This window comes from Capsicum annuum, chromosome 8, assembly GCF_002878395.1.
Source record: "Capsicum annuum cultivar UCD-10X-F1 chromosome 8, UCD10Xv1.1, whole genome shotgun sequence".
Lineage (NCBI taxonomy): Eukaryota > Viridiplantae > Streptophyta > Magnoliopsida > Solanales > Solanaceae > Capsicum > Capsicum annuum.
The window spans coordinates 154022897-154049121 of NC_061118.1; the positions used below are offsets into that span (position 1 = coordinate 154022897).

The 26225-nt window shown below is 32.8% G+C and overlaps 1 protein-coding gene across 1 annotated transcript; it reads right to left on the reverse strand.

The window, feature by feature from the left end:
* Positions 1 to 13937: 13937 nt before the first annotated feature.
* Positions 13938 to 16890, reverse strand: LOC107839606 (probable xyloglucan endotransglucosylase/hydrolase 1). The gene is made up of 4 exons (XM_016683172.2): positions 16214 to 16890; positions 15999 to 16099; positions 15433 to 15626; positions 13938 to 14644 (listed from the first exon to the last, which is right to left on the reverse strand). Exons 1-4 carry the CDS (start codon positions 16407 to 16409, stop codon positions 14239 to 14241), a joined length of 897 nt encoding a protein of 298 aa, XP_016538658.1. The 5' UTR covers positions 16410 to 16890; the 3' UTR covers positions 13938 to 14238.
* Between the last annotated feature and the right edge of the window lie 9335 nt (positions 16891 to 26225).

The following is a 26225-nucleotide window of genomic DNA, read 5'->3' on the forward strand; positions in this document are numbered from 1 at the left end:
TTGCCAAGCACAGCGAATATGTCTACCTTCTTCGGCGGCCCCTGAACTTCAACAACTATTAGAGCAGGGGGAGTTGTAATTTTTGCTGATTTCAGAATGGAGAGAATTTGTCTAACTTTTCTTCTCTTCCTCCTAACCTCCATTGTAGGAGTGCATGGCTCCCTCACCTCATTAGATGGTATGAGACCCCTCCTGGATTTCAACTCCTCAGCAGCTTCAGCAATAGCCTCTAGCTTGTCGAGGAGTTTATCCTCTCTGTCCTTACACACTTTGCATTTGTAATGAGAACGTGAGGGTAAGGAAGGATGAGAGGGACCACTGTAAGGGTAGGAGGGACCGGTGTAAGGGTGAGAAAGAGGACCTGTGTAAGGGGTGTTTTCAAATATATTTATTTTTTGCTGAGCACCAACGTGCTGATAATCAGGACTGACAGCAGAAGCAGAAGCAGAATGGCTGCCACCATCACAAATAACTCCACCAGCAATACCCCCAGAAGAAGCACCTGGATATGTTGTAGTTTGAGTTAGGTCGTGAAGAGCTTCAACATTAGACTAACCTTGCCTAACTGCTCTTCTTATGGATGTTGCTCCATCTAATTTTTTCTTTATTAACTCCACTGTTGGGTCTTTTTTGTATCAACAAGACCCAGAGTAAGAAAAGAAGTCAACCCCACCTGATCAATGGTAGGCATGATCCAAGGATGTACAACCTATAAAAAAACAACAAGAGAAATTTAAATCATATAATAATAAAAATTTGCAGTCAGTTGGGTTACATGGGGCTCGAATTACGTTAACACAACCAACTCATGCAACAGATGATCTAGCTACCACAACAGCCGATCTGTATATTAAAACGGATTGATAATATGTTGCATCAAAATACTCATCTGTTGCATAATTTATACAAGATGGGTAATCTGTTGAGTAGGGTTCAGAGAACAGAGCAACATATGGTTAATCTGTTGTGAAATATGGATCATCTGTTACAACAGATTACCCATCTGTTGCACCAGTTACAGTTGACGGGTAATCTTTTGCAACAGATGGAACATCTATTTCAATATCTTTCTTTGAGGCAAATTATTTTAGATGAAAGAAGACGTACTGCATCCGGAGGGTTAAAGAGATCAGCCTCGTTAATATTTTTTTTGCTGCTCTGTACTGCAGCCAACCACATAAGGATCCTTGGATGAGAAACCTTATCCGGCTAATTCGTGAAATACTTTCGAAGGGGAGGAATGACTTCACATGCCCAAGCCTAAAAATTGTAAACAAGAAGCAAGCAAAAAAAAGTCATAAGTATATTCAATATAAATTAATGAATGAGTAAAAATAGTGATTAATTTTACCATGAAAGCCCAAGGAAAGCCGTATAATGTGGTCGTCTTTGGCTTTAGCTCTTTCAGTAAATATTTGACAGTCAAGTAGTAGCTGTCGTAGCCCCAAGGATAATCGTTGAATTTTTCAAAATCATCAGCAAGCGCAAACAAATCACGTTCTATGACTTTCATGACGTCTCTTGTCAATAAAGCGGAATGGACAAACCAAACTAAGCATAATTTCTCCCTGTAGTGCTTTGGTATGTCTTTATTCTTGAGATCCGCTATCAAATCCTTCACTTTGAAGCTAGGACCAACAATGCCCAACAACCCATCTTTTTTACCTTGCATTTGTTGGACCCTTTGTAGGGTGTTTTCTTGATGACAGGTTCTTCTGGACGGTCGCATCTCAAGCCCGTCACAATGGCAAGCTCTTTTAATCCAAAACAAACCGGCATGCCACAGTAGTGGATCCAGACTTCATCCATCTTATTTTCGCCCTCCTTTAGACCTCCATCATCCCCCGCATATATGATCCTGCGCTTGAGAAGGCCATATACCATGATCATTGGGAAACGAAGAGGACGGGGCCCAGACAGCTCAAGAAAGTGTGCAAAGCAGATCTTCTTAAAAAGTCCATCTATGTTTTCATTCTTCATAATACTCCTAAGTTCGTCAAAAGATTTCTCTAACTGACATTTAAGTACAAGATCACCAAATACTGCATTAGGGTTATTCATCGACATTGTAACTCGAAACTTGTCATACTAATGGTTTTGACAGAATCATTCTGGAATTTCAATATTATATCACGCCCCATTGGTGAGGAGGAGTTATCACTTTCCTCGACGTCATTTTGCCCTGACTGAGATTGTTCTGGAAGTTTCTCCGAATCTATCTGTACTCTAGCCTTTTTTGTTTGGTGATCAAAAGTTGATCCACTTTCTCCAATTTCTGTTTCTTTTCTTTTGGGAGACATCTTTTAACTACAAACAAAAGAAAAGCAAAAAATACATTGCATTTGATATCTGCATAATTTTTTAAAAAAGGTGAGACAAATTTCAATAAATTATTCTTACCACATAACCAAAAAAAATACTCCAACGGACAACCCATCAGTTAGAACAGATGGGGAACCCGAATATATTTGAAGACCTATTTAATATCTTCCCACAGATATTCCACCTGTTGCAACAGGTGGAGAAATTTTAATAAATTATTCTATGCCACATTACAAGAAAATACTCCAGCGGATAACCCATCAGTTGGAACAGATGGGGAATCTGTTTGAAGACCTATTTAATATTTTTCTACAGATCTTCTACCCGTTGCAACAGATAGACCATCACCACCACAACCAATGTCACAACCAATGACACCAAGACCACCACCAATGCCACCAATACCAACACTAAGACTACCGACACCACCGCCAAAAAACACAAATACCAACACCACCAACAACAGCCACCAACAATAGCCACCAACAACACCACAATGACCATCCAACAATACCACGACAGTCAACAAAACACTGAGATAAAAACTAGGGTTTTCTCGGATACTTCCTACTTTTTTAGCATTTAAACTCAAAATCGTTAACTCATTCTCGAAGATAATACAACTAAAAGTCTTCTTTTTTATCATTAACTAAAAAACCCTATTTTTTAGAATAAAGAACAAATGTAGAACTCTTTTCGAACTCTATTACATGCGAAGATAGAGAAAACAACGGATACAAGTGGGAATAAAGTCAAAAAACAACTATATATAGTCGTAAATGGGAAGAAAATCGACTTGTTTTGAAGGGTTGAGCAATATGTTGAGTAGTTGTTATTTGTATTGTTGAGAGGGAGAGGACACCCCGAGAGAGAGAGAGAGAGAGAGAGAGAGAGAATAGCAAGAACTTAAGATTTGAAATGAAAATTTTTTCGCGCAAATGGATGATTTGTATGGGTTGGCTTGTAATTTTGAAAAAGAATGATAAGTTTTGAAATTGCTAACTTGGTCCGAATTGATCTTAATTAATTTTAGAAATTTTAAAAGATATAGTTTTTAAAACATTGAGTTGATGAGAACTTATTTCAACTCCGAATGATCGATTGATGACTCAGGTTGGGATGAACGCAATACCAACGTCATGCAATTGCAAAAACTCAATTGGATTTATAGTTGACCCTGCGAGCTCATTCATTCATTCCTAGTTCCACCTAAATCAACTTAGGTACTATCATTATCCTAACATTGAGTTGATGAGAACTCATTTTAACTCAGAGTGATCGATCGATGACTTGGGTCGAGATGAACGCAATACCAGCGCCATGCAATTGCAAGGACTCGATTGGATTTGTAGTTGACCCTGCAAGCTCATTCATTTATCCTTAGTTCCACCTAAATCAGCTTAGGTACTATCACTATCCTAACATTGAGTTTAGGAGAATTCATTTCAACTCAGAGTTATCGATCGATGACTCGGGTTGGGATAAATGCAATACTAATGCCATGCAATTGCGAAGACTCGATTAGATTTGTAGTTGACCCTGCATGCTCATTCATTCATCCCTAGTACCTCCTAAATCAACTTAGGTACTATCACTATCCTAACATTGAGTTGATGAGAACGCATTTAACTCAGAGTGATCGATCGATGACTCAAGTCGGTATGAACGCAATATCAATGTCATGCAATTGCGAAGACTCGATTGGATTTGTAGTTAACCCTGTGAGCTCATTCATTCATCCCTAGTTCCACCTTAATCAACTTAGGTACTATCACTATCCTAACATTGAGTTAATGAGAACTTATTTCAACTTAGAGTGATCGATCGACGAATCGGATTGGGATGAACGCAATACCAACGCCATGCAATTGCAAAGAGTCTATTGAATTTGTAGTTGACCCTGCGAGCTCATTCATTCATCCCTAGTTCCACCTGAATCAATTGCAATGAAATCTATTGCAACAAACGACTAAGTTGTTGAAAATTTTCAAACAGGTACATACATGTTGCAACAGATGACATATCTGATTTAATTATCAAATAGATATTTGCATCTGTTGTGACAGATGATTGAGCTGTTGAAAATTTTCAAAGAGATATTTATATCTATTGTAACGGATGACATGTCTAATTTTATTAATTATCAAATGAACATTTTCATCTGTTATCACAGATGACTAAGTACAGAATCAACAAGTTGGAGGCAAGCTTGAAAATTATCGGGATTTACATACTACATCAAGCATTTAATCTTCTCCGAGGAATGTTGAAAGCATGCTAAGGCAATAAAATACAATCAATTAATCCATATTGCTAAGGAAGTAATTATACTCTATTTGCCTTTCGATCTCGTTTGTGGTTTTCATCAGGTCAACGGCAGTGGACCTGATCGAAAACACAAACAAGAAGATGGGATGAAATTTAAAATTTAGAAATTGCCGTCTTCTCTTAGTTTCCTTATTTTAACTGCAGTTGTTGTTGGCGTAAGTTTTCTAGGCTTGCTAAACATCATTTCTACCCTCGATGCTCGGGAGGCTGCTTTGTTGGTCTTCTCTTATTTTTTACCTAGGTGATAATCCCGACCATGCAACTCTCTAGCAAAGTGTCCATCTGCATTATTTTTCTTTCCGAGATACAATAGACAAAATTACATTACCGTATACACTTTCATATTTGCACTTGATTCGAATTTCGCATTTGTTAAGATAATTCCATCGGCCAGATTTGTTAGAAGTTACTTTCTACCCTGTGTCTCTTCTTCAATTAGCTCTCAGATGATATAGTCTTTCATCAACCACCCATTTTTCCTTGAGAGCATTCTCCTACCGCACCTTCTGGCGTATAATTATCACCCCGAGCGAGCAACCCAGCCATATAAATTTTGGCTAAGGCAATAACTATATTGGTTTTCTGTTCTTATTTGATGCAGTGTGAGGCTTCGAGGGCCCTCTAAGGGTCCAATGCACACTTAAAGTTAAGTCCGATCGCTATTAGTTCTCTGTAGTGACAACAAATATTGATCCCTTCTCAAAATTTGATACGCATAAACACGAGCACCAATCGTCAGTAATTCGTAACAAGGTATCTAGACCATCTTTATGAGGTCTTCAGCCTTATCAATTTCGAACCCATTAAACTTATCGGTACAGTGCAGGATCTTGTTTGAATGATCAATGCCTAATCGGTTAAAAACTACATTCACAAAAACATTGTACTTTATGTGTGTTGTCCCGGTAACCTTATCAGTAATGCATACTTAACACCCACACATATGATAGTGGATCCATCTGCACGCACCTTATTCTTCCTAGCCCATCTATGGCTTAAATTGAATAAACAGATGACTAGCTTGTTGCAACAGATGACACATCTGCTTATATTGTCAAACAATTGGAGACATCTATTACGATAGTTGATCAACTTGTTGCAGAAATCAAACAGATATATACATTTATTGCAAAAAGATTGTCAGCATGTTGTAAGTTATCTAACAGAAAGAATATATTTCGCAACAGATTACCTATCTGTTAGATTTATTTTAAAGCAATTTTCTTTTCTTTTCGAGATACAATAATTTATAAATAGGTCCCTCCTTACAAATATGGATGATCCAGATTCGTACAAGAATATTCATATCGAGTCCTTGCGTGAACTTCAAAGGAAGTTTGATTAACTCTAGAGAGATTTGGCTGACTTCAGGGCAAGGCTGCCGGATGAAAGATGTCTGATTGACAATAATAATAATAGTAGTAATAATAATTAGCTAATGTTCTTTATTTTAGCGATTATTTTCCTCCTTTTGTATATCAAATCTACCCAAGGGATTCAAAAATCTATGAACATTCATTTCATTTTGTTGTCGACTTTGAATTTTTAATTCTTATTTAGTATTTAATAATAATCATTCTGTTTATTCCTTGTTCTCAACATGTCGACGGTTAGTGGCAGGGATTGAACAGCAGTTTGTGTCAACTGTTAGAGGTTAATCTGCTACGACATATAGATCATATGTTACACCTGGCGGTTATTAATAAAAAAGGGCTATTATTGTTATTGAGAGGGTGAAAAGAAAAAGATATGACTTTCCATTCCGATTATTCAATATGAAAAATGTTTCGTAAATAAATAATAAACACAATTTATAACCATAATTTTAATAACTGATCGTGACTTTTCACCATTTTTATTTTTAAATTTGTTTTGTAAATTATTTATTATATAATAAAATGGTTATTATTTTATTAAGGAATTTGAAAAGGTAGTTTTTATTTATAAAATAAAAAAGTAAGCAAATTTGGATTAATGATATGATAATATAGTTTTTTTTAAAAAAAAATAGATTATATGTTGCAACAATTAAATTATCTGATGCAACAGGTTCACTATGGTTGCAACAGATGATATATCTGTTGTCACAGATGATTTATCTGATACAACCTATATCGAGTCACAACTCAATAAAAGCAGTTCTTGGAAAGAACTAATTAATAATAATAATAATAATAATAATATGAAAAGTCATGACTTATCACAATATTTCTTAATTTAATTAACTCATTACTTTTCACGTTAATAAAAAATGTAATTAATAAATGGAGGTGAACAATTAGATTATATCTTGCAACAAATATGTTATCTGATGCAACATATTTTATATTTGTTGCAATAGATAATATATCTATTGTCACAGATGTGTTATCTGATGCAACAGATATAGAATTTGTTGCCACAACTCAATAAAAGTTCTTCAAAAGAACTAATTAATAATAATAATTTGAAAAGTCATGACTTATATCACAATATTTATTTTCTTAATTTAATCAAAAGTTTAATTAATGTATGGAGGTGAATAGTCGCGCCTTTTTGCCTCTCATTCAAATTCAATCCTCTGTAAATAGGTCCGTCCTTACTCAATCGTTCATTCAAATACACTCTATTTATTTATTGCATATCGTCTTTCATATTACACTCTAGAAGATAAGATTATGGCTGACCCAGTGTGGGACGTTGCTTTTATGCAAGACGCCGTGAACGAACTTTGAAATCAAGTTCGTGATCTAAAATGGGAACTGGGATGAGTTAGATCAAGAATGCTCCACGAGATACGCAGGCTGAGGAAGGCCTTGATACTTTCGGTTGAAGATTGGTCGGCTGGCAATGATGCTGATAATAATAATAATAATTAGACTATTATTTTTCTTTTAGTCTATTATATGTATTTTTATTTGTTTAATAAATTATGTTTGATCTTTGACGTTTTAATCCATATTTAATTTTCATTCTGTCTATTATCTTCTCAACAAACATGTCGACGATTCGACGTAAAAAGGAATAATTTAGAATCCAGTAGCAATAGCAAGATTTATCTGTTAGGTTTGTGGCAGGGATTGATGTGTTGTTCAAAACAGATTACTCATATTACAACAGATTAGAAGTTGATACAACAAATAAATAGTCTGTTTCAACAGATGACTAGTTTGTTGCTTTGCTTGGCTCTGACGTTTTAATTCGTACTCCCTCCGTCTCAAATTATTCGTCCCAAATTGAGATGCCACGTTGATTAAAAAAATAATTAATAACATGTCTAGTTTACCATAACCCACTGATCAGTTGGTGGGACATTAGACGTGTTTGAAATAATCATTGTTTGCTATTCAATCAAAATATCATAAGAGAAGAAAGCTTTTAACTTCGGTCGGCGTATAGTCCCCCTATTAAATGATGTTTCCATTTTAATTTGAAGAAAAAGTTATGAATGCAAATGGTAAAACATGAATTTTTTTAATCTTTTCTTGATTAATGAAAAAACAAGTAAAATGAGAAATCGAATTAGAAAATTTGGGATAGGTAATTGGACGTAAGGAATAAAGTATGAATAAAAATCATAATTTATTTACCAAAGTCACCTATGAAGTAATACCAAAGTGGAAAGTGATGTAGTAAACAAAATTTGACTTAAGAAATTGGTCAGATCGCAACAGTAGCGCTATACCAACAACAACAACCACAACAACAACAACAAATGGTCGACAAGAAGAAGATGAAGATGATAATGAAGTAGAAGATGATGATAATGAAGCAGAAGATGATGAATAAAGCAGCAGAAACAAAAACAATTAACAACAAAAATCGCTAAGAGAGAGAAAACAACAATGGATGAGAAGAGAGAGAAAGACACCTTTTTTTCCCTCTGTTTTTTGTTATTTTAGGTATACATTGGAATCAAAGTGTAAATTTAAAAACTTGTAATAAAGTAATTGTCACCTCCAACTAATAATTAAGACTTGTGTCACCTACACCTCATTTTAAAACTCTTTTGTCACCTGTGGCCCAAACCCCCATGTTACTATACAGCCACAGTAAAAAATTTCTTTTGATTAGATAATTAAATAAATCATACAAATAAGACATAATACATAAATATACTCTTTAATTTGATCTCAATCATATCTATGACCTTCAATTTTGAACGTGCACAAGTAGACACTTAAATTTATATAAAGTTGAACAATTAGACACACAAGTCCTATGTGGCATAATACACGTAAGACGTCACATAGTACATATGCATCTACTTGTACAATTTTATATAAATTTAAGTGTTTACTTATGCACATTCAAAATTAGAGATCATAATATAATTTGCGCTCAAGTTAAAAAAACAAACTTGATAAAAATTGAGCGGATAAACTACTATCCATTTTTGATTCATTTTGACTCAAATCATCAGTCCACATAATCTTTTGGAAGAGAATTTATTAACTCAGATAAATTATAATATCCCCAAGTTCTGCCAACCCACTCATTTCACAATTCCGAATGATACATGCACACGATATTGGTTCTACAAATTCTATGAAAATCATGAGGACAATGAAATTTTAGGATATGGTAGAATGACATTATTATTGTTTTTAATTGACTTTTGTCTAGAGATGGATAAAGACCTATCTTTACAGATGAATTGATCACAAGACAAATAGTAACTCTCCTTTCTCTTCATTTTTGTAAAGAAAAAGTTGAAGGGACCAATAACTTTCTGGACCGATATTCAAAGTTTAGCCATCGTTTAAAAATATAATTAAAAAATATCACATTTTAATGCGAAAGTTAACTTTGAAGTTTAAACAAAGCAAATGTGGAAAAAGGGTCAAAATTTGTAATGGAGTTTGAACATTTTAGCAATTCAAATTCCAAGTTTTTTTCAACTATCAAAGTCCAAATTACATGATTTTTTTAAGTTTAATTTTAAACTATAGAAAATGAAGAAAAAAAAAAATACTTTCCTTTCTTTTGGTTAACTAAGACATATCATTAACAATTGAGTACTCCTCCACTAGTAAAAAGGAGCAAAAGAAAACAACATCCAAATGGATTAATTGTTAAACTTCGATTAAAGTTAAAACGAGATGGTCAAATAAGAATTTATGTACGTAGTAATTACGTGTTAATGATTTGAAAAAGCTAGTGGAGATTATATATTAATACTAAGAATAAATATACTTAATAATGGGCTAGGGAGAAATTAGGGGGTCGTTTGGGTAGAGTGTATTAAAGAGAATAATGCATGCATTGATTTTGTATATTACTAGTACCTTATTTGGTATATTTATAAACTCTATTATGTATTGAGATGTGTATTACTAATACTTCAAAATTCATGAAATTAATAATACAATGGATCTAATACATACATTAGCATGATTAAAGACATAATTATCCCTTACAAAATTTTCCACATCCCTTCCAACATATATATGATATTTTTGTTTAAAAATAATAGAAATTATGTAATTCATGTTACTTTTAATACATAAAACCAAACACTGCATAAAAAAATACAAGCATAACTAATGTAAATACAACTAACACAAACATTACTAATACACCATATTTTACATTATTTTTATACACTCTGAACCACCTCTTAGGTCCCGTTTGGCCATGAAATTTTTTTTCTTTTTTCCGAATAAAATTTTCAGAATTGGAAATTGTGGTGTTTGGCCATGAAAATTCGGAAAATAATTGTGAAAATTTTTTCTAAAAAAGGAAAACAGATTTTTGATGTTTTCACAATTTTCCAACTCCAATTTCAACTTTTATTATTATTGCATATCAATCTTTTAAATTTTTACATAAAACTCACATTATAACGGTAACTAACTATCAACAAACAAATAAAAATAAGTACTATTTTTTCTTTATCGAGACTATCTAACTTCTCAATTACTTCTCATACTCGTATATAGTCATAAAAGGCAAAAATATATGTACCACGATCACACCCATTTGATTAAAACATTAGTTTTTTCTTTATGGGGCGTTTTCTTCAAGTGACATGTCTTATTCATTTAACAGACATGGTTAGATGAAAAAACTACAGAAATAGTGAGATAAACAGAAGTGCCATGATTTGCTTGACTGATGGTTTGTACAACATGGATTGTTTTCCCCAGTTGTGGCTGTCTTTTTGATACCCCAAACAGCTTATTCTTCTATTTTGATTTGCTTAATGAGAGTAATAAAGGATTAAATTTTCAATTGTATTATCCAATTGTAATATTTTAATACAGGAACAAGGAATGAACATGCTTAGTGACTATCTCAACACATTGTTTAGCATAATGGATTGTTATGGTGCTACAAACTTTTAAGCAATGGGACAAATTAGCTTGTTTCATGACATTTTTGACAATCATTTTTACATTTGTTCCCGAGTGTTATTTTCTTCGTAAATGCAAATTTGGTTCGAGAAATGGAAGTGTCTCTATATATAAGAATCACTCATATGTTAGTAGGTAAATTTTAGTTGAGTGATTTTGATAGTTTGTAAAACTTGGGGCATAAAATTATATTTAAATTTTTTTTTCAAAAGTCAAAAAGACATGGTCAAACACAACTTCAACTCCAATTTCAACTCTAACTCCAAAAAATTTTAGTTTTCATGGACAAACGGATACTTAGCAGGGGCGGAGCTACAACCTAGGAAGGATGGTCAGATGAATACCCTTCGCCGAAAAATTATACCGAGAGATTAAATATCATTTTTAACAAATAATTATTTACTCATGAACAATCTTGCTACTGCTGGTACAATAGCTCGGCGGTCTAGCGGGTTCGATTCCTTTTTTCCATACATTTTTATGTACTTCTTTTTTATTTTCTCTAAAAGGCAAATAGGACAACTATGGTAAATTGTCCAATCGTAGCGCATATCTCTCACATATTCTTGATAGTATTTGACTTCTTCCGTTATTATTTATGAGAATTAATATATTGCTATCTAGAAAAGGAAAAATGTAATTTTCACTAGAAATTATTTTCTCTGTTTTAAGTTATGTGATATTTTCGTTATTTAAAATTCAAACTTTATAAACTTTTATTAATATTTTAGAATGTATTATTTTTATAATATTGATATAATAAGAATTGCAACTTATAAATACTTTTTGTATAGTTTTGAAATATTGAAATTTTAGTTTTAAAATATTGAATTGATCTATTTCAATTTAGGTTCAAAAATTAATTAATTCGACTCTTAAAAAGAAGAAAACATCATATAATTTATAACGGCTAGAATATTGATTTATAGGCATCAAAAACTAATCGCAAAATATAGAATCCTTTTCCATTATTCGTAAACATTTGGTGACAATTACATAGTAGCTTAGCTAGTTTGCACTTTTTTATTTGTGTTATTATATTGTGTTGTGTAAGTATTTTTATAATTGGAATACCTAATTATAGTACAATTTAGAGTTTCAATAGAATTTTTTTATTTAAAATATATTAAAAAATAGTCTTACAATTAAAATGTTCCACAATATGATGATGATTTTAGAGGCTATCTTAGTTCTAGATGTAAAAAGAAATATTTAGTATTGTTTTTAATGAATTTATTGTGAAATATTTTAAGATATAAAATCTCTCGTGTAGGATTGACTTATATATGGATTATGCTTACACTAGGAGAGCTTTTTTCAATTTTATATGTTTAATTTATACAAATATTAGTACTGTTATGCAAGTATTTGTATAACATAGCTAAATATAACGTAACTTGATTCAAAATTTTTGCACCCATTCATTTTTTTTTTCCATTTACCTCTTTAAAATTTGAACACCCTTCAGAAAAATTCTAGTTCTGTCACTGCTACTTAGAGTGATAGAAGTCGAGGTGTTCATGGTTTGGTTAAAAACCAAACCAAACCAATTAAAAAAATTGATATTTGGTTAGGTTTGGTTTGGTTTGGTTTTAAATTTTTAAAACCGATACTTATTTGGTTTGGTTTTGGTTTTACTCCAAAATAACCAATAAAATAACCAAATCGAACCGATAAAAATTATATATATACACACACACATATATACATGTATATATATGTATACGCACACACATACATATACATATATAAATTATTTATATATTATTCATAAATAAAATATAAATATTTTTTATATTTTAAATTTTAATCATGAATTTAACTTTAGTCATAACACTTTTAGTCATATGTCTCCATCTAGTTGATGATACGTTATGAGATTCTATATGATTTTCGCACTTTGAATGACAAATGATACTAATTGTAAAATTATCTTGTCGTCTATGGAATTTTATAGGTGAGGTTTATTCGACATAATCACTAGTTTTGAACTTACTTTTTAGTCTTTGTTAAGCAAAAAAATTATGTGTTTACCTTGTGGGGGTTTATCATATCATTCTATTATATATAGTTTCTAAATACTTTTGTAGAAGCGTTCATATGATGTTGTTCATGGCTTTGTCTAAGTATAACACTAAATTGACATTTTAGTTTCAAGGTTGAAGAACAACACTCGGTAAACATTTCATATGTTGGATTGAATTTTTTTAAAAACAACTTTAACTTTTATCATTAACTAAAGTTATAAGCCGAAAAAACGAATCGAACCGAACTAAACCGACAAGAACCAAACCGACAGTTATTTTTTTGTGTTGATTTAATTTGGTTTTAGAAATTTAAAAAATCGATTAAATTAGTTTGGTTATAATTTTAACCAATAACCAACCCAAATCGATCCGCCTAGATAGAAGTATGGAATGGATAAGTAAGGGAGTTGGTAAGCAGGCATTGAGTTAAAGAGCCTCCTGTTTTAAGGAAAAACCACTAATCCAGTGGCAGACCAATTCATGATGGCACGACTGAATACCCCCTCTCTTTTTCATTATTAATTTGCTGCTTAATTAGACCATCAAATATTAATATGACTACGCTGACAAAAATTTACAAAGTTGTACTAGTATAATATATAGTGGGGACAGTGCACAAATAGTTTATTTTGGCATCGTTATTAAATTTGCATCTACTTTTTAAGCTTTTTATGTGTGTTTATTTTGGATATAGCTTCAGGCGTCTAAAGTTAATTTTGACAAAATCTAACTAGGCACATATGGTTGAACTACACATACATAAACTCTGACATTGTATTTGAAAATTGGATTTTATCATCTTGGTATGAAACCGGGTTTCATTAAAATACTTTTCTTTTCAACACTTAGTTAAAGAAAGAAATATATGTAGTCCAATTCAAAAGGATTGCTAAGATCAATAATACTACAGTTATCAAGACACAGCTTAATTTAAAACGTATTGATTGATACTTTTAATTTAGAGATAGTAACAAATAGTGCAATTAATTAGTACAATACATCACTCATGATGATGGCACACAGAGAGACATGAAGGGCCTGGCATGAGATACATAATATATCTCTCATGACTCCACTCAAAAAGAATATGGAAATAGATCAATAATTGAAAGCTTTTTGTCACAGGGTTCTCTCAATGGAGGTTTATACATTAACAACCTTAAAATACTCACACATAATGCATATTAAGCTTTTTATAAAAACCCCTGTAAAGTTTGATTATAATTTTAAATATCTCTGTCCTTAGTGCACTCTGGTGGTGGAACAGGGTACCTCGCCTTATCAGTGCAATAGTTATAGACAGTGTATTTTTGGCGAACCCAACGAAGTCTCCGGTACTGTAATGCATCTAAATCTTGGAAGGCCTTTTGATCCCACCATCTCATGCCTTTGGTGTTACAAACTTGGACTTCTTGTGGCGTGGCAGCTTCACAGCCGTCGATGTGGAACGATGTGTATGAGGCTGTAAACGGGGCATTGGACCAGTCTGTTTTCTCAAGCCCACCTCTTGTGGCCCAATCATCTGCGTCCCATAAACTTGAGTATATCTTCATGGGCTGATTGAATGGAAATTTCACACCAAGATCTTTTGAGTTCTTGAATGCTCTAATTGGGACGTCATCCACAAAGATACTGCAATGGCAAACACAACTTATTAGTCCAGTAGAGGCCCAATATGATAAGTAGGTGTTTGATGTTTTAAGTCCAATATGAGTGAGTATGAACAAAACTAGTACTGTATGAAATAGAAGAAAAAGCTCATTTTGTTTTCAAGCATCTTTTCAACCATTGTGATAAAATTTCAAACCTATTAAGTGGTGAATAGTCTCACTTACGACTTTTGAAAGTGAAAAGATACACATTCTACAAGGAAACATTACTTTTAGGTACAAGAAAGAAGACAAAAATTCTGTCGTGAGGACACCAATTCGCCAGCTGCTTAAAAGTATGTAGGACCAAATAATTTGAAACATTTAAGTGTGTAATTGAAAAATCAGAACGAGTACATGTATTAATTAACCTTTATACTATATACTATCAAGTATTAAGAGTACATTACTCAAAAACGTAAATCGTGGATTAACACAAAAGGACCAAGATACATACTCAAGTCACATGGCAGAGGTCATTAGTATAATGTTTATACCATGGTGAACTTGCAAGTTTTCATGCTTTCTTTATTCCTTTTACTTAAACAATTCCTAGACAAATGTGTATTTTGCATTTTTCTGTTTAAACAACAATTGTTACCACACTACTTTTAAAATACTGTAGTTGTAGGACCACGTAGAGTAAACAAAACAAGGGCACGCACTCCGAGAAATACAATAGGACAACTGAAGAAAAACTTTACAGACAACAATTACTATCAAAATATTTAAGAAATGAATAAAGTAATTAATGAAAGTAAAGAGACATACACAATCTGGAAGGTATTCCAAAGAACAGAATAAGAATGGTAGCCCTTGGTTGGGTCAAACCAGAGATAGATTCTCTGTTCTCTGTTACCCTTTCCTCCTGTGAACACATTTGTCTGCAGTATGTATGGTTGTCCTGTTCTGTTCCCCAAAAATTCAAAATCTATCTCATCGTGCTCTGCATTATTCGATGACAGCTGAAAAATAGTAAATAAACAAATAAATATTCATCACTACAAATGCCCATCATTTATTCACTGTGAACAAACGACCAAAAAAACAAGTTGAAAATCAAGATAAAATTAGTCATGATAATGTGTTGATGAAGAAATGAGGAAAAAAAGTTTATAGATCGTGTCCAGTTTTCTAGCATGGTGCGGAAAAACAGAACTACTGCCTCTGTGTATCATTTTGATGATCGGGCATGATGTTTAAAAAAGTAAAGAAAATATGAAAATTTTGTATTCATAAATTGAAGATTTTTGTACCGATGTAAAAGTAAGAGAAATACTATAGAGTTGTATATATTTTTTGGGAAAATAATAAGAAAAAAGTAAAATAGTACTTACGTAAAATGCAGTGACAACACCAGCTGAGTCTCCACCAACAAGCCTCATTTTCATGCTAAAGTGCCCAAACAGATATGATTTCTTTGACTGAAATCCAGCTCCTTCAAATACACAAAAAGGAATTTTTAATTTTTTTCTTAAAAATATTTTAAATGTGAGAGCATAGGAAAATGTAGTTATAAAACAAATGGAAAAAAAGGCAACTATTTTAGTACCTGAAGATCTGTCAAGAATAAGATCAGCAGCGGAACCACCATTAAGGAACTTAATGTGGTGACTAGCCCAACTTGGTTCATAATTTTTCCAAAAGGGCACATCAACTGGCTTTCGAGGATACCCACAAAATCCAACTAGTGACAAATTAATCAAAACAATACTAAATAAAAGTCCCTTCACATTAGTAGTCCCCATGATGATACTGTTTTGATAGCCAAGCCAATCAGAGACCACTGTTTTGTTTATCTTGTCTTTGTGTTTTTCTTATGGCCCAATGGGGGTGAGGAAAATGGAAGTGAAATGGCTGGTTATTTATAGCTGTAAAGGAGACTGAGTTGGACTTGCGGTTGAAATTAAAAAAAAAAAAAAACAAAGTGAGATTTTTGAGATTTTGTGTGGTTGTAAATTGGCCTTACAAATAATAGTCCAAACAGGGATTAGTGAGTAATACACATTATTGGGGGAGTAATTAACGGGGACATGCACATGCCCGTATCAGAGAAAAGCCTTGTCACCCTCAGACCGAGGAGGAAAATTTTATGACCCCATTCATTTTATCCACCTAATAGCGTGTGCTTTTTTAACCCCTTTATTACTTTGAGAGTTATAAATTTTGTATCGAGTTATAATAAATTATTTAAAATTTTCTATGAAAGGAGAAAGTATAAGTTTACTCAAGGAACAAATCAAAAACTATATACTCTTATATCATGTTTAATCGTGAGATATTTCGTGTTATCTTACCCAACTTCAAATTATATTAACTCATTTCACAGGTGGAATAAATTAGTCCATTCGCAGGCCAAATATTCCAAAGAGTACCACTAAGTCCCCCCCCCCCCCCCCCCTTTTAGATTTTGTGTTTAGATATTCATAATACTAACATTTAGAATGAAATAAGAGAAATATCGTTTTTAGAAAAAGAATTGTAGCTCAACTAATTGACTATCATTACTTTTGATAATTCTCATCTTTATAATATTATTTCTCATTAAGGTCATGATTGTGATTTGCCTAATGTAACTTTTATCTATGTTATTAAAACTTATGACTACTATCTTAGACATGTTTAAATTTAGCTCACGTTCATGTTAAAATTATCTTGATATGGGTAAGGATTTAAGTTTTGTGCATTATTAATATATAAAATATTCTATAGTATTAGGTAAATTTGACTTAGGTTACCTAATTTTTTCTTTTTCAATTTTTATGTAGAAATTTGACAAACCTACAATAGAAGGTTAAATTTATATGCTAGTATAAAATATTTTGTACACTAATAATATACAAAACTTAAACTTGGTGGGTAACTATGCAATTCAAATTGATTAATGTTATTAAATTATTTATATATTTTTACTTGACACAGTATATAGCTTTAATGAAGATCATTTTTATTTTGTTTGGTAAAGTAAAAGTATTGTAAGAAAAAATAAAATAAAAAGATTTTTTTTAAAAAATGGAAGATATTTAGTCAATTGTAACTTACTCCATTGCAGTCTAACTTGCTTTTGGATAAGATTTTTTTAATTAAGTATTCTCAAGCTTAATCCAATCGGTTTGTGGCTCATATAGGCTATTGTTTTGTGTCAATTTAAAAGCATGACATCTTTTTATATTTAGTAAAAATTTAATTTTAAATTTTAACTTATTTTTATTGGGATAATTATAATTATAAAAAAATATCACTTATTTTGATATCTACTTTTAAAAATATTATCCCCTTCATTTATTTTTACTTGTCATATTTTGACTTTGCACATTATTGGACACGATGCATATAAGAAAAGATGGAAATTTAATTTTCTATATTTGGTAGGCAATATTTTTATAATATTTTGTATCCTAGAATAGAATATATTTTGTATGTAGAATAGACTTAGGAGTTGGAACAAACTCTGTATGAATAAGGCCGCTACTCTGTGAATATAAACAAGGTTTTTGCGCGATTATTTTCTTATCATGGTATCGGAGCGAAACGATCCCTAATATACAACTCCGTTCTTTCCTCTCTTTTTTCCCTCTCTTTCTATTCAGTCGACTTATTCCTTTACAAAATCACAATTCCTTTCATTATCATGACGAATATAGGTGAAAGTTTATCATCCAAACCCCTGCTTCAACAAGACCTATCATCAATCTACTATTTGAGTTTCGCAGATGGTCTGGGTATGTCAATCACTAAATATACTTTGACGAGTAAAAATTATGATGTTTGGGTAAAAACGGCTATCAATGGTCTTGAAGCAAAAGGAAAACTTAGATGTGTTAATGGAGATTATTCTGATCCAGAAACAAAAAAGGGAGCCGAATTTCAAGTGTGGCGAGTGAATAATTCAGTCATATGTTCTTGGTTGCTTAATTCTATCGACGATACTATTAAACCAAGTGTTGCTGGATACAAGGTTGCTAGACAGATGTGGAATGATCTAAGGAACGTTACTCCGTTATCAATAGCCCTCGGATTAACCAGTTAAAATCTGAACTTGCTTCCCTTAAACAACAGGGAACCAATGTTGTTTCATACTACACGAAACTTAAATCTTTGTAGGAAGAGTTGACAGGTTATGAAGATGTAACATGTGGATGTTTTTGTGCTGCCGCACCCAAACTAATAAGTCGCGCTGACACTGAACTAACCCATCAATTTTTAATAAGTCTGGACGACTCACTTTTTGAAACTTTGCGGTCTCAGATCTTGAGCATGGATCCCCTTCCTATTCTCAACAAAGCTTACACATTGGTAACTCAAGAAGAAAGGTGTAAGAATATTGTTCGAGGACGCGAGGAGTGGGAGGTGATTAGTTTTTCAACGCAGGTGCTTGGAGGAGGAGGAAAAGAACGACCAGATCGTCCTTCCTGCTCATATTGTGAAGGAAATAGTCATGATTATGAACATTGTTATCAACGACTTGGGTGGCCTGGGTCAGGCCGTGGACGAGGCCATAGAAGGGGGCGTGGAACAGGACAACAAAATAACAACTCGGCTCGCGGTGGTGGACGTCAGTAACCACAACAGCAGCAACAACATCAAGAAATGTAGCAACAACCATCTGCTGCCATGGCAGTGCACACTGCAGACAGTCTTGGGGAGTCGATCAATGATTTATTTGCAAAATTGACACCTGATCAAGTGTAGCAATTTTATTCTTTGATTGAAATTTCTCCATCTGGAAATGACAAATTATCTGGTAAGGCATATAAGTATGTCACAGGCACGCATCAATACACTAGACACACATATCAATAGATTGGATCACTGGTTGCTCGATAGTGGTGCATCTCATCATGTCGCAGGAAATTTGAATTTGTTGTTTGATATTACTGATATAAATCTGCTATCGGTATGCCTTTCCGATGGTACGAAAACACCAGCCACCAAATCAGGACGTGTCAAACTGACAACCAACCTTATATTACAAGATGTTTTATTTGTGCCAAATTTATCTTGTAACCTTATTTCTGTTGGGCAGTTAATTACAGATCACAAATGCCATGTAACATTTTTTGACAAGTTGTGTGTGATACAGGACCCCACTTCGAGGATTCGATTGGTCTGGGAGAGCGGCGAGATAGGGTGTATTATTTTTGACGAGTGATACAGGAGACACACCAAGTAGTGAATTCTGAGAAAACATACGGACTATGGCCCCGACGTATGAGACATCCTTCTACTCAAAATTTATCTATATTGTCAAGATTAATTAATATACCCTCTAAAAGGATCGATGGTAGTGTTTGTGACGTTTGCTTTCGAGCTAAGCAAACTAGAACGTCTTTTTCATTGAGTGATAATAAAACTCTTGCTATTTTTTATTTAATTCATGTTGATATTTGGGGCCCCTATCATCGTTGTTCTTTTAGTGGTGCATATTATTTCTTAACCATTGTCGATGACTTTAGTAGAGTTGTCTGGGTCTACTCAATGCTGTATAAAAAAGAGGTCGAAAAATTATTGTGTGAGTTTTGTGCTATGGTTCAAACACAATTTGCTAAAACAATCAAAACAATCTGTAATGATAATGACTTTGAATTAACAAGAGAGGGAATGCCGGAGTTCTATAAAACACATGGAATAACTTTACAGATAAGTTGTGCCGGAACTCCTCAACAAAATGGACGAGTTGAAAGAAAACACAAACACATTTTTGAAGTAGCTAGAGCATCGCGATTTAAAGCACAACTTCCTATTGAATTTTGGGGAGAATGTGTTTTGACTGTGATTTTTTTAATTAGTCGTACCCCAACTACTCTACTACATGGAAAGTCGCCATATGAACTTTTGTTTAATAAATTGTCCATGCTTTCTTTCATTCGAGTTTTTGGTTGTCTTTGTTATGCTCATTCTAAACCTAGGATCAAGGATAAATTTGCTTCAAGGAGTCAAAAATGTATTTTCTTGGGTATCCCCATGGACAAAAGGGATGGCATGTTTATGATTTGAAGACTAAAAAAATATTTGTATCTTGGGATGTCATTTTTCATGAACATATTTTTTTATTTAGCACTAAGATATTCCCTGTTGATACATCTAAGGCCTCAATAGAGGATGAAACCCTGACCTTTTATGATACATCCCTTCTTATTCAACCGAAATTTTCTTCGCGCGACAATAACAATTTGAATGTACACCAGGATATTATTATGAACGCCATAAATAGAAGCTCTCATGATAATGTTGTAGACATGGGAGTGAGTCTCAATCTGCAGGGATTCCTTCATTGGAAACTGAAGCTTTAGGTCGTGGTCATAGAAAAAACGATCTCTTTCTCACTTCCAGGATTATGTTTTCACCTCTGGTAAAAGAACACAACCTATCTCGCCTCAATCTCGCCAAACGGTTTTCTCAGGTACTCCTTATCCTCTTGCTAACTTTGTCGCTTGTGATAATTTTTCTAATGCCCACAAGACTTTTCTTGCTTCTATTACATCGGGAAATGAGCCTCGCTCTTTTCGGGAAGCAATGAAAGATCCTCATTGGCGGGATGCTATACAAAAAGAGATTGATGCGTTGGAGGAAAACAAAACATGGTCTCTTGTACCTCTTCCCCATGGTAAAAAGGTTATTCAAAGTAAGTGGGTCTATAAAATTAAGTATAATTCTAATGGCACAGTAGAGCGATACAAGGCTCGATTGATAATTCAGGGTAATGAACAAGAAGAGGGCATCGATTTCACAGAGACTTTTACTCTAGTAGCAAAAATGGTTTCTGTTCGCACTTTTCTCGCTGTTATTGTCTCTAAAAAATGGGAGATTCACCATATTGATATCAATAATGCTTTTTTACATGGCGATTTACATGAAGACGTCTACATAAAACTTTCTCCAGGTTATGTCTCATCTCAGTTGAATGTGGTTTGCAAGTTGCGCAAATCTCTTTATGGACTGTGACAGTCTCCGAACAACTGATTTGCTAAATTAAAAGCAGCTCTCCTTAAGTACGAATTTGTTCAGTCCCACGCAGATCACACCTTGTTCACCCTCAAAAAGGATGAAATTTTTCTTGGAGTTCTAGTGTATGTTGATGACTTGCTGGTTGCTGAAAATAATTCAGAAACTTGCTCTATATTCAAGAAGTATTTGGCAGATTGTGTTCACCTTATAGATCTCGAACCCTTGAAATATTTTTTAGGAGTCGAGTTTGCTCGCAGTAAGAAGGGTCTTTTTCTGTGTCAATGAAAATACACTCGAGACATTTTATTTGAAGCAGGACTTTTGGGAGCTAAACCCTTCTCCCCTCAGATGGTTTAAAACCACCAACTTAGCCTTGCTATGGACGAGTTATGTGTTGATTCCAACAGTTATTGTCGCTTAGAGGAACTCCTTATTTACCTCAAAATTACTAGACCGTAAATTTGTTATTCTGTTCCTTCAGGCTCCAAGAGTTGAACACTATGATGCTGCCTTACGAGTCTTGAAATATTTAAAGAGTAGCTTCGGACAAGGACTTTTCTTCTCAGCAGATAGCAATCCGTAGTTATATGCATTTTGTGACTCTGATTAGGCTAGTTCCCCTTTGACACGCCGGTCTTTAACTGACTATCTTATTCTCTAAGGCAACTCGCCGATCTCTTGAAAAATGAAAAAACAACCTACTGTATCACGTTCCTCTGCAGAGGCAGAATATAAGTCTATGGCAACCACCACATCTAAGCTCGTTCGGCTCAAGTCCTTCTTAGCATCATTGGGAGTGTTTCATCAGCAATCTATGCGGTTGTATTGTGAAAACCAGGCTGCTTTGCACATTGCGGTCAATCCAATTTTCCACGAACGTACCAAGCATATTGAAATTGATTGTCACTATGTTCGCGAGCAGCTTATTGAGAAAAATATTGCTACAGCTTATGTGGGTACACGTTTTCAACTCGGTGACATATTCACTAAAGCTTTGGGTCACCCATAATTTTCTTTTCTTCTTTTCAAGTTGGGCATTTGCCGACTGCATGCTCCAACTTGATGGGAAATATTGGACATGATGCATATAAGAAAAGATGGAAACTTTATTTTCTATATTTGGTAGACAATATATTTATAATATTTTGTATCCTAGAATAGAATATATTTTGTATGTAAAATAAACTTAGGGGTTGGAACAAACTCTATATAAATAAGGCCGCTACTCTGTGAATACAAACAAGGTTTTTGCGAGACTGTTTTCTTATCACACATTCATTAAAAAATAATTATTTTATTATAATATCTCTATTAATTGATGTTTACTATTGTACCTTGAAATAAGTTCGGAGAATAAGAATTAATGCAGAGAATAAAATAAGAAAAAAATATTTTTCTTAATATGTCAAAAATGACAAATAAAAATAAAAATTTCATTAAAAAATAAATGATAAATAAATATAAACTGACGGAGTACTTATTATTTTAAATTTTGTGATTTATCAAACATCTTCCCGTGTATATCGAGAATCATGGAAGTAGAAAATATTAGTAGCTCAATTATTTAACAATACACACTTTCATTTTATTGAAGAAAGTTCAATTTTCACAAATCTACAAAATGGTGGGCAGTGATTAAGGTAGATATTTTGTTAGAAATATTCGAAACCTTAGTATAAATTTTTTAAAAAAGTTATTATTAATTTATATATAATATAATTTTTTGATCAAAAATATTAGAGTGATCACCCTCACGGTGAAGCTAGCCTTTTATCAGAGGTTTATTCAAATCTCATTCGATAAAAAATTATATTATTTATATATAATTAAAATTACATATATACAATGAATATTAATTTTCTCTAATTAATTTTTCTTCAAATTTTGAACCTCTCATTAATAAAAATCTTAGCTCCGATCAATGTAACTAAACCACTAGTAGAGAGTAATAGTAAGATGCGACCGACGAATTAGAGAAGGAAAGTGGATAAAAGAAATGAGTGGGGATGAACAGGAAATTGTAGTGTAGTTAGGACACGTAAACCAAATAAGTGCATGTGTATGGGTCGGATTTCTGAGTTAATTTTGACGGCTAAACCGACGCGTCGGTGCTTAAAGGGTCCCTCTAAAATGGGCTGGCTCCAGTGGCGGATCTACACTATAGTCAGGGATTTATCTGAATCTTTTTCGATAAAAAATAATATAATATATACATGATTAAAATTATTTTTTATAAATATATATATTAGATATTGAACTCTCTTCAATTAATATTTATATTCACTTATAAATTCCTTATCAAAAATTCTGACTGACTCTGCGACACAACACAACACAACACACCAACCCACCCAATTAGGCTAGTTGGGACAAGAGGGAGACATACTCATCTTTTGGTTTCACTTCATGCCACGTTCAATGGGTTTCCTTATTTATGTTAACATACCCGAATGTAATAATGAAACTCTACGTCTCTATCTATTTTTATCCCCCAAAATAAATAGGTCATGCAGACAGAGCTGGATAATAACCAATGCAATCAAGTCAAGTCTCCATCCATTAAAAGGGTGTTTAATCAACGTAAGCGTGTAGATTTTGGGTTGCTAGTTTTACTCGAGTACTCCCGAGACTTAAATGCTCAAATTGCAGCGGACCTTACTAGGCTACAGCTATTTTTGGTGGTGATTAGTGTATGTCAGCACATTAAAATAATTCCACTCTCAATTTGTGCGGTGCTATTTGTCTTGATTTAAAAAAAGCAAAATTTTTTTTTGAAATTTGTGATTTAAAATAAATGTTGATATTTGTGCGATGATTTTATTAAGGAGTCTTTTGGTATGAGGTATAAGAGATAAATAGTTCCGGGATAAAATGAGGCATTAGGTATGAGTTATTAGCTATTATCGGGATCATTTATCCCACAATTTACACCATAATGAATTATGACATCAGTTATCTCATATACATGATGAAAAAATTAACCTTAAAATAACTAATTTTGAAATTAATTATTTCTAAATAACTCTTTTCAAACTAAACGACCCTTAAGGGTACAAAGAGAATTTAAAGTTAAATTATTTTTAATTATAAAAAATAATGTTATTTTTAAGACAAATCAAAGATGAAAGTGTGTTACATGAATTAGAATGAAGTATGTCTTCTCTTTGATCGACGCGCGTGTCGAGTTTAGTATAAGTAGTGTTAATATAGTAAGCGGTCGTTTGATAGAGTATTGAAAAATTAATACATGTATTAGTTTAATGTGTATTAGTAGTATCTTGTTTGGTATATATTTTTATCCTACGTATAATTATTGTTTGCATTAGTTATACATTCTATTGTGTATTAAGGTGTGTATTACTAATACCTCAAAATCCATGACATTTGTAATGCAATGAATCTAATGCATGCATTAACATGCTTAAAGACACTATTATCCCTTAAAAAAATTTCCCAATCCTTTCCAACATATATATTGAGGGTATTATCTAAAAAAAATAAAAATATTAGAAATTAGGTAATTCATGTTGTTTTTAATACATCGAACCAAGCATTGTATAAAAAAAATACAAGCATAACTAATACAAGGATAACTAACACAAACATTGATAATACAAGCATTACTAATACACCATATTTTACATTATTTTTATACACTCCACCAAACGAACGCCAGAAGTTTACTTATGATAATATGATATTATCACAAGTAAACTTATACTCGCATGAGTTTGAATGTGTGGTTATATAAGGTTTCTAAAAAAAAAAATTTTTATCTCAAATAAATATTCATTTATATCTTCAAGCAGTGTCGAGCCTACTTTCTCTCTATCTATAAAATATTTAGAAAAATACTGTTTACATATAGGAAGCTTTGAAATTTTTCGACGAGATGACCCTTAATTAATATGGGATGAATGTGTTTTTCTTCTTCCCACCAGAAATGGTTTTGATTAGAAACTGGAATTTTCTAAATACAGCAATTTCTATAAAACTTCCTTTCCCTTTCCTAAATAATTTTTAAAAAGTTAGATAGAAATTAATCTGTAGTTCCATCTTTTAACATGACTTGATGAAGTAGAAAGCTTGAATTGGACTTAAATTAAACAAGTCACAGTAATAGTATTCACATTTTTCCTGTTAAATGTTGAGTAAAAAGGGCAGTCCAGGGGTCCGGAATGGTCGAACCACAAAGGTTTACTCTAAGCAATCTTATCCTGTATTTCTTTCGGAGGCTATTTTCACGTAAGGCTTAAACCAGTGACTTCGTGATCATATGACAGCTAAATATTGACTACAATGACCACATCATTCTCTTCACACAAATAACAGAAAAATGTTTTCTGTAAAATCGAAGATTAAATATCTCAAAAATACTTCCACCATAATCTGGCTTTCGATGGTGCAGTTGACCACTTTAGAGTTATATTTCACCTTCATTCAACTTGAGTAAACAGTTATAGACACAAATTAACATGATAAATGTAAGCTTCGCTGGTTATTCAGCTCTAACAAAAATGATTATCAACGTAATTTATGATATTCTATAATTAATTTGAATAAAGAAGTAATCATTCTTCACAATCAGGATTAACTGGTTTAGTGATTGTGATTAT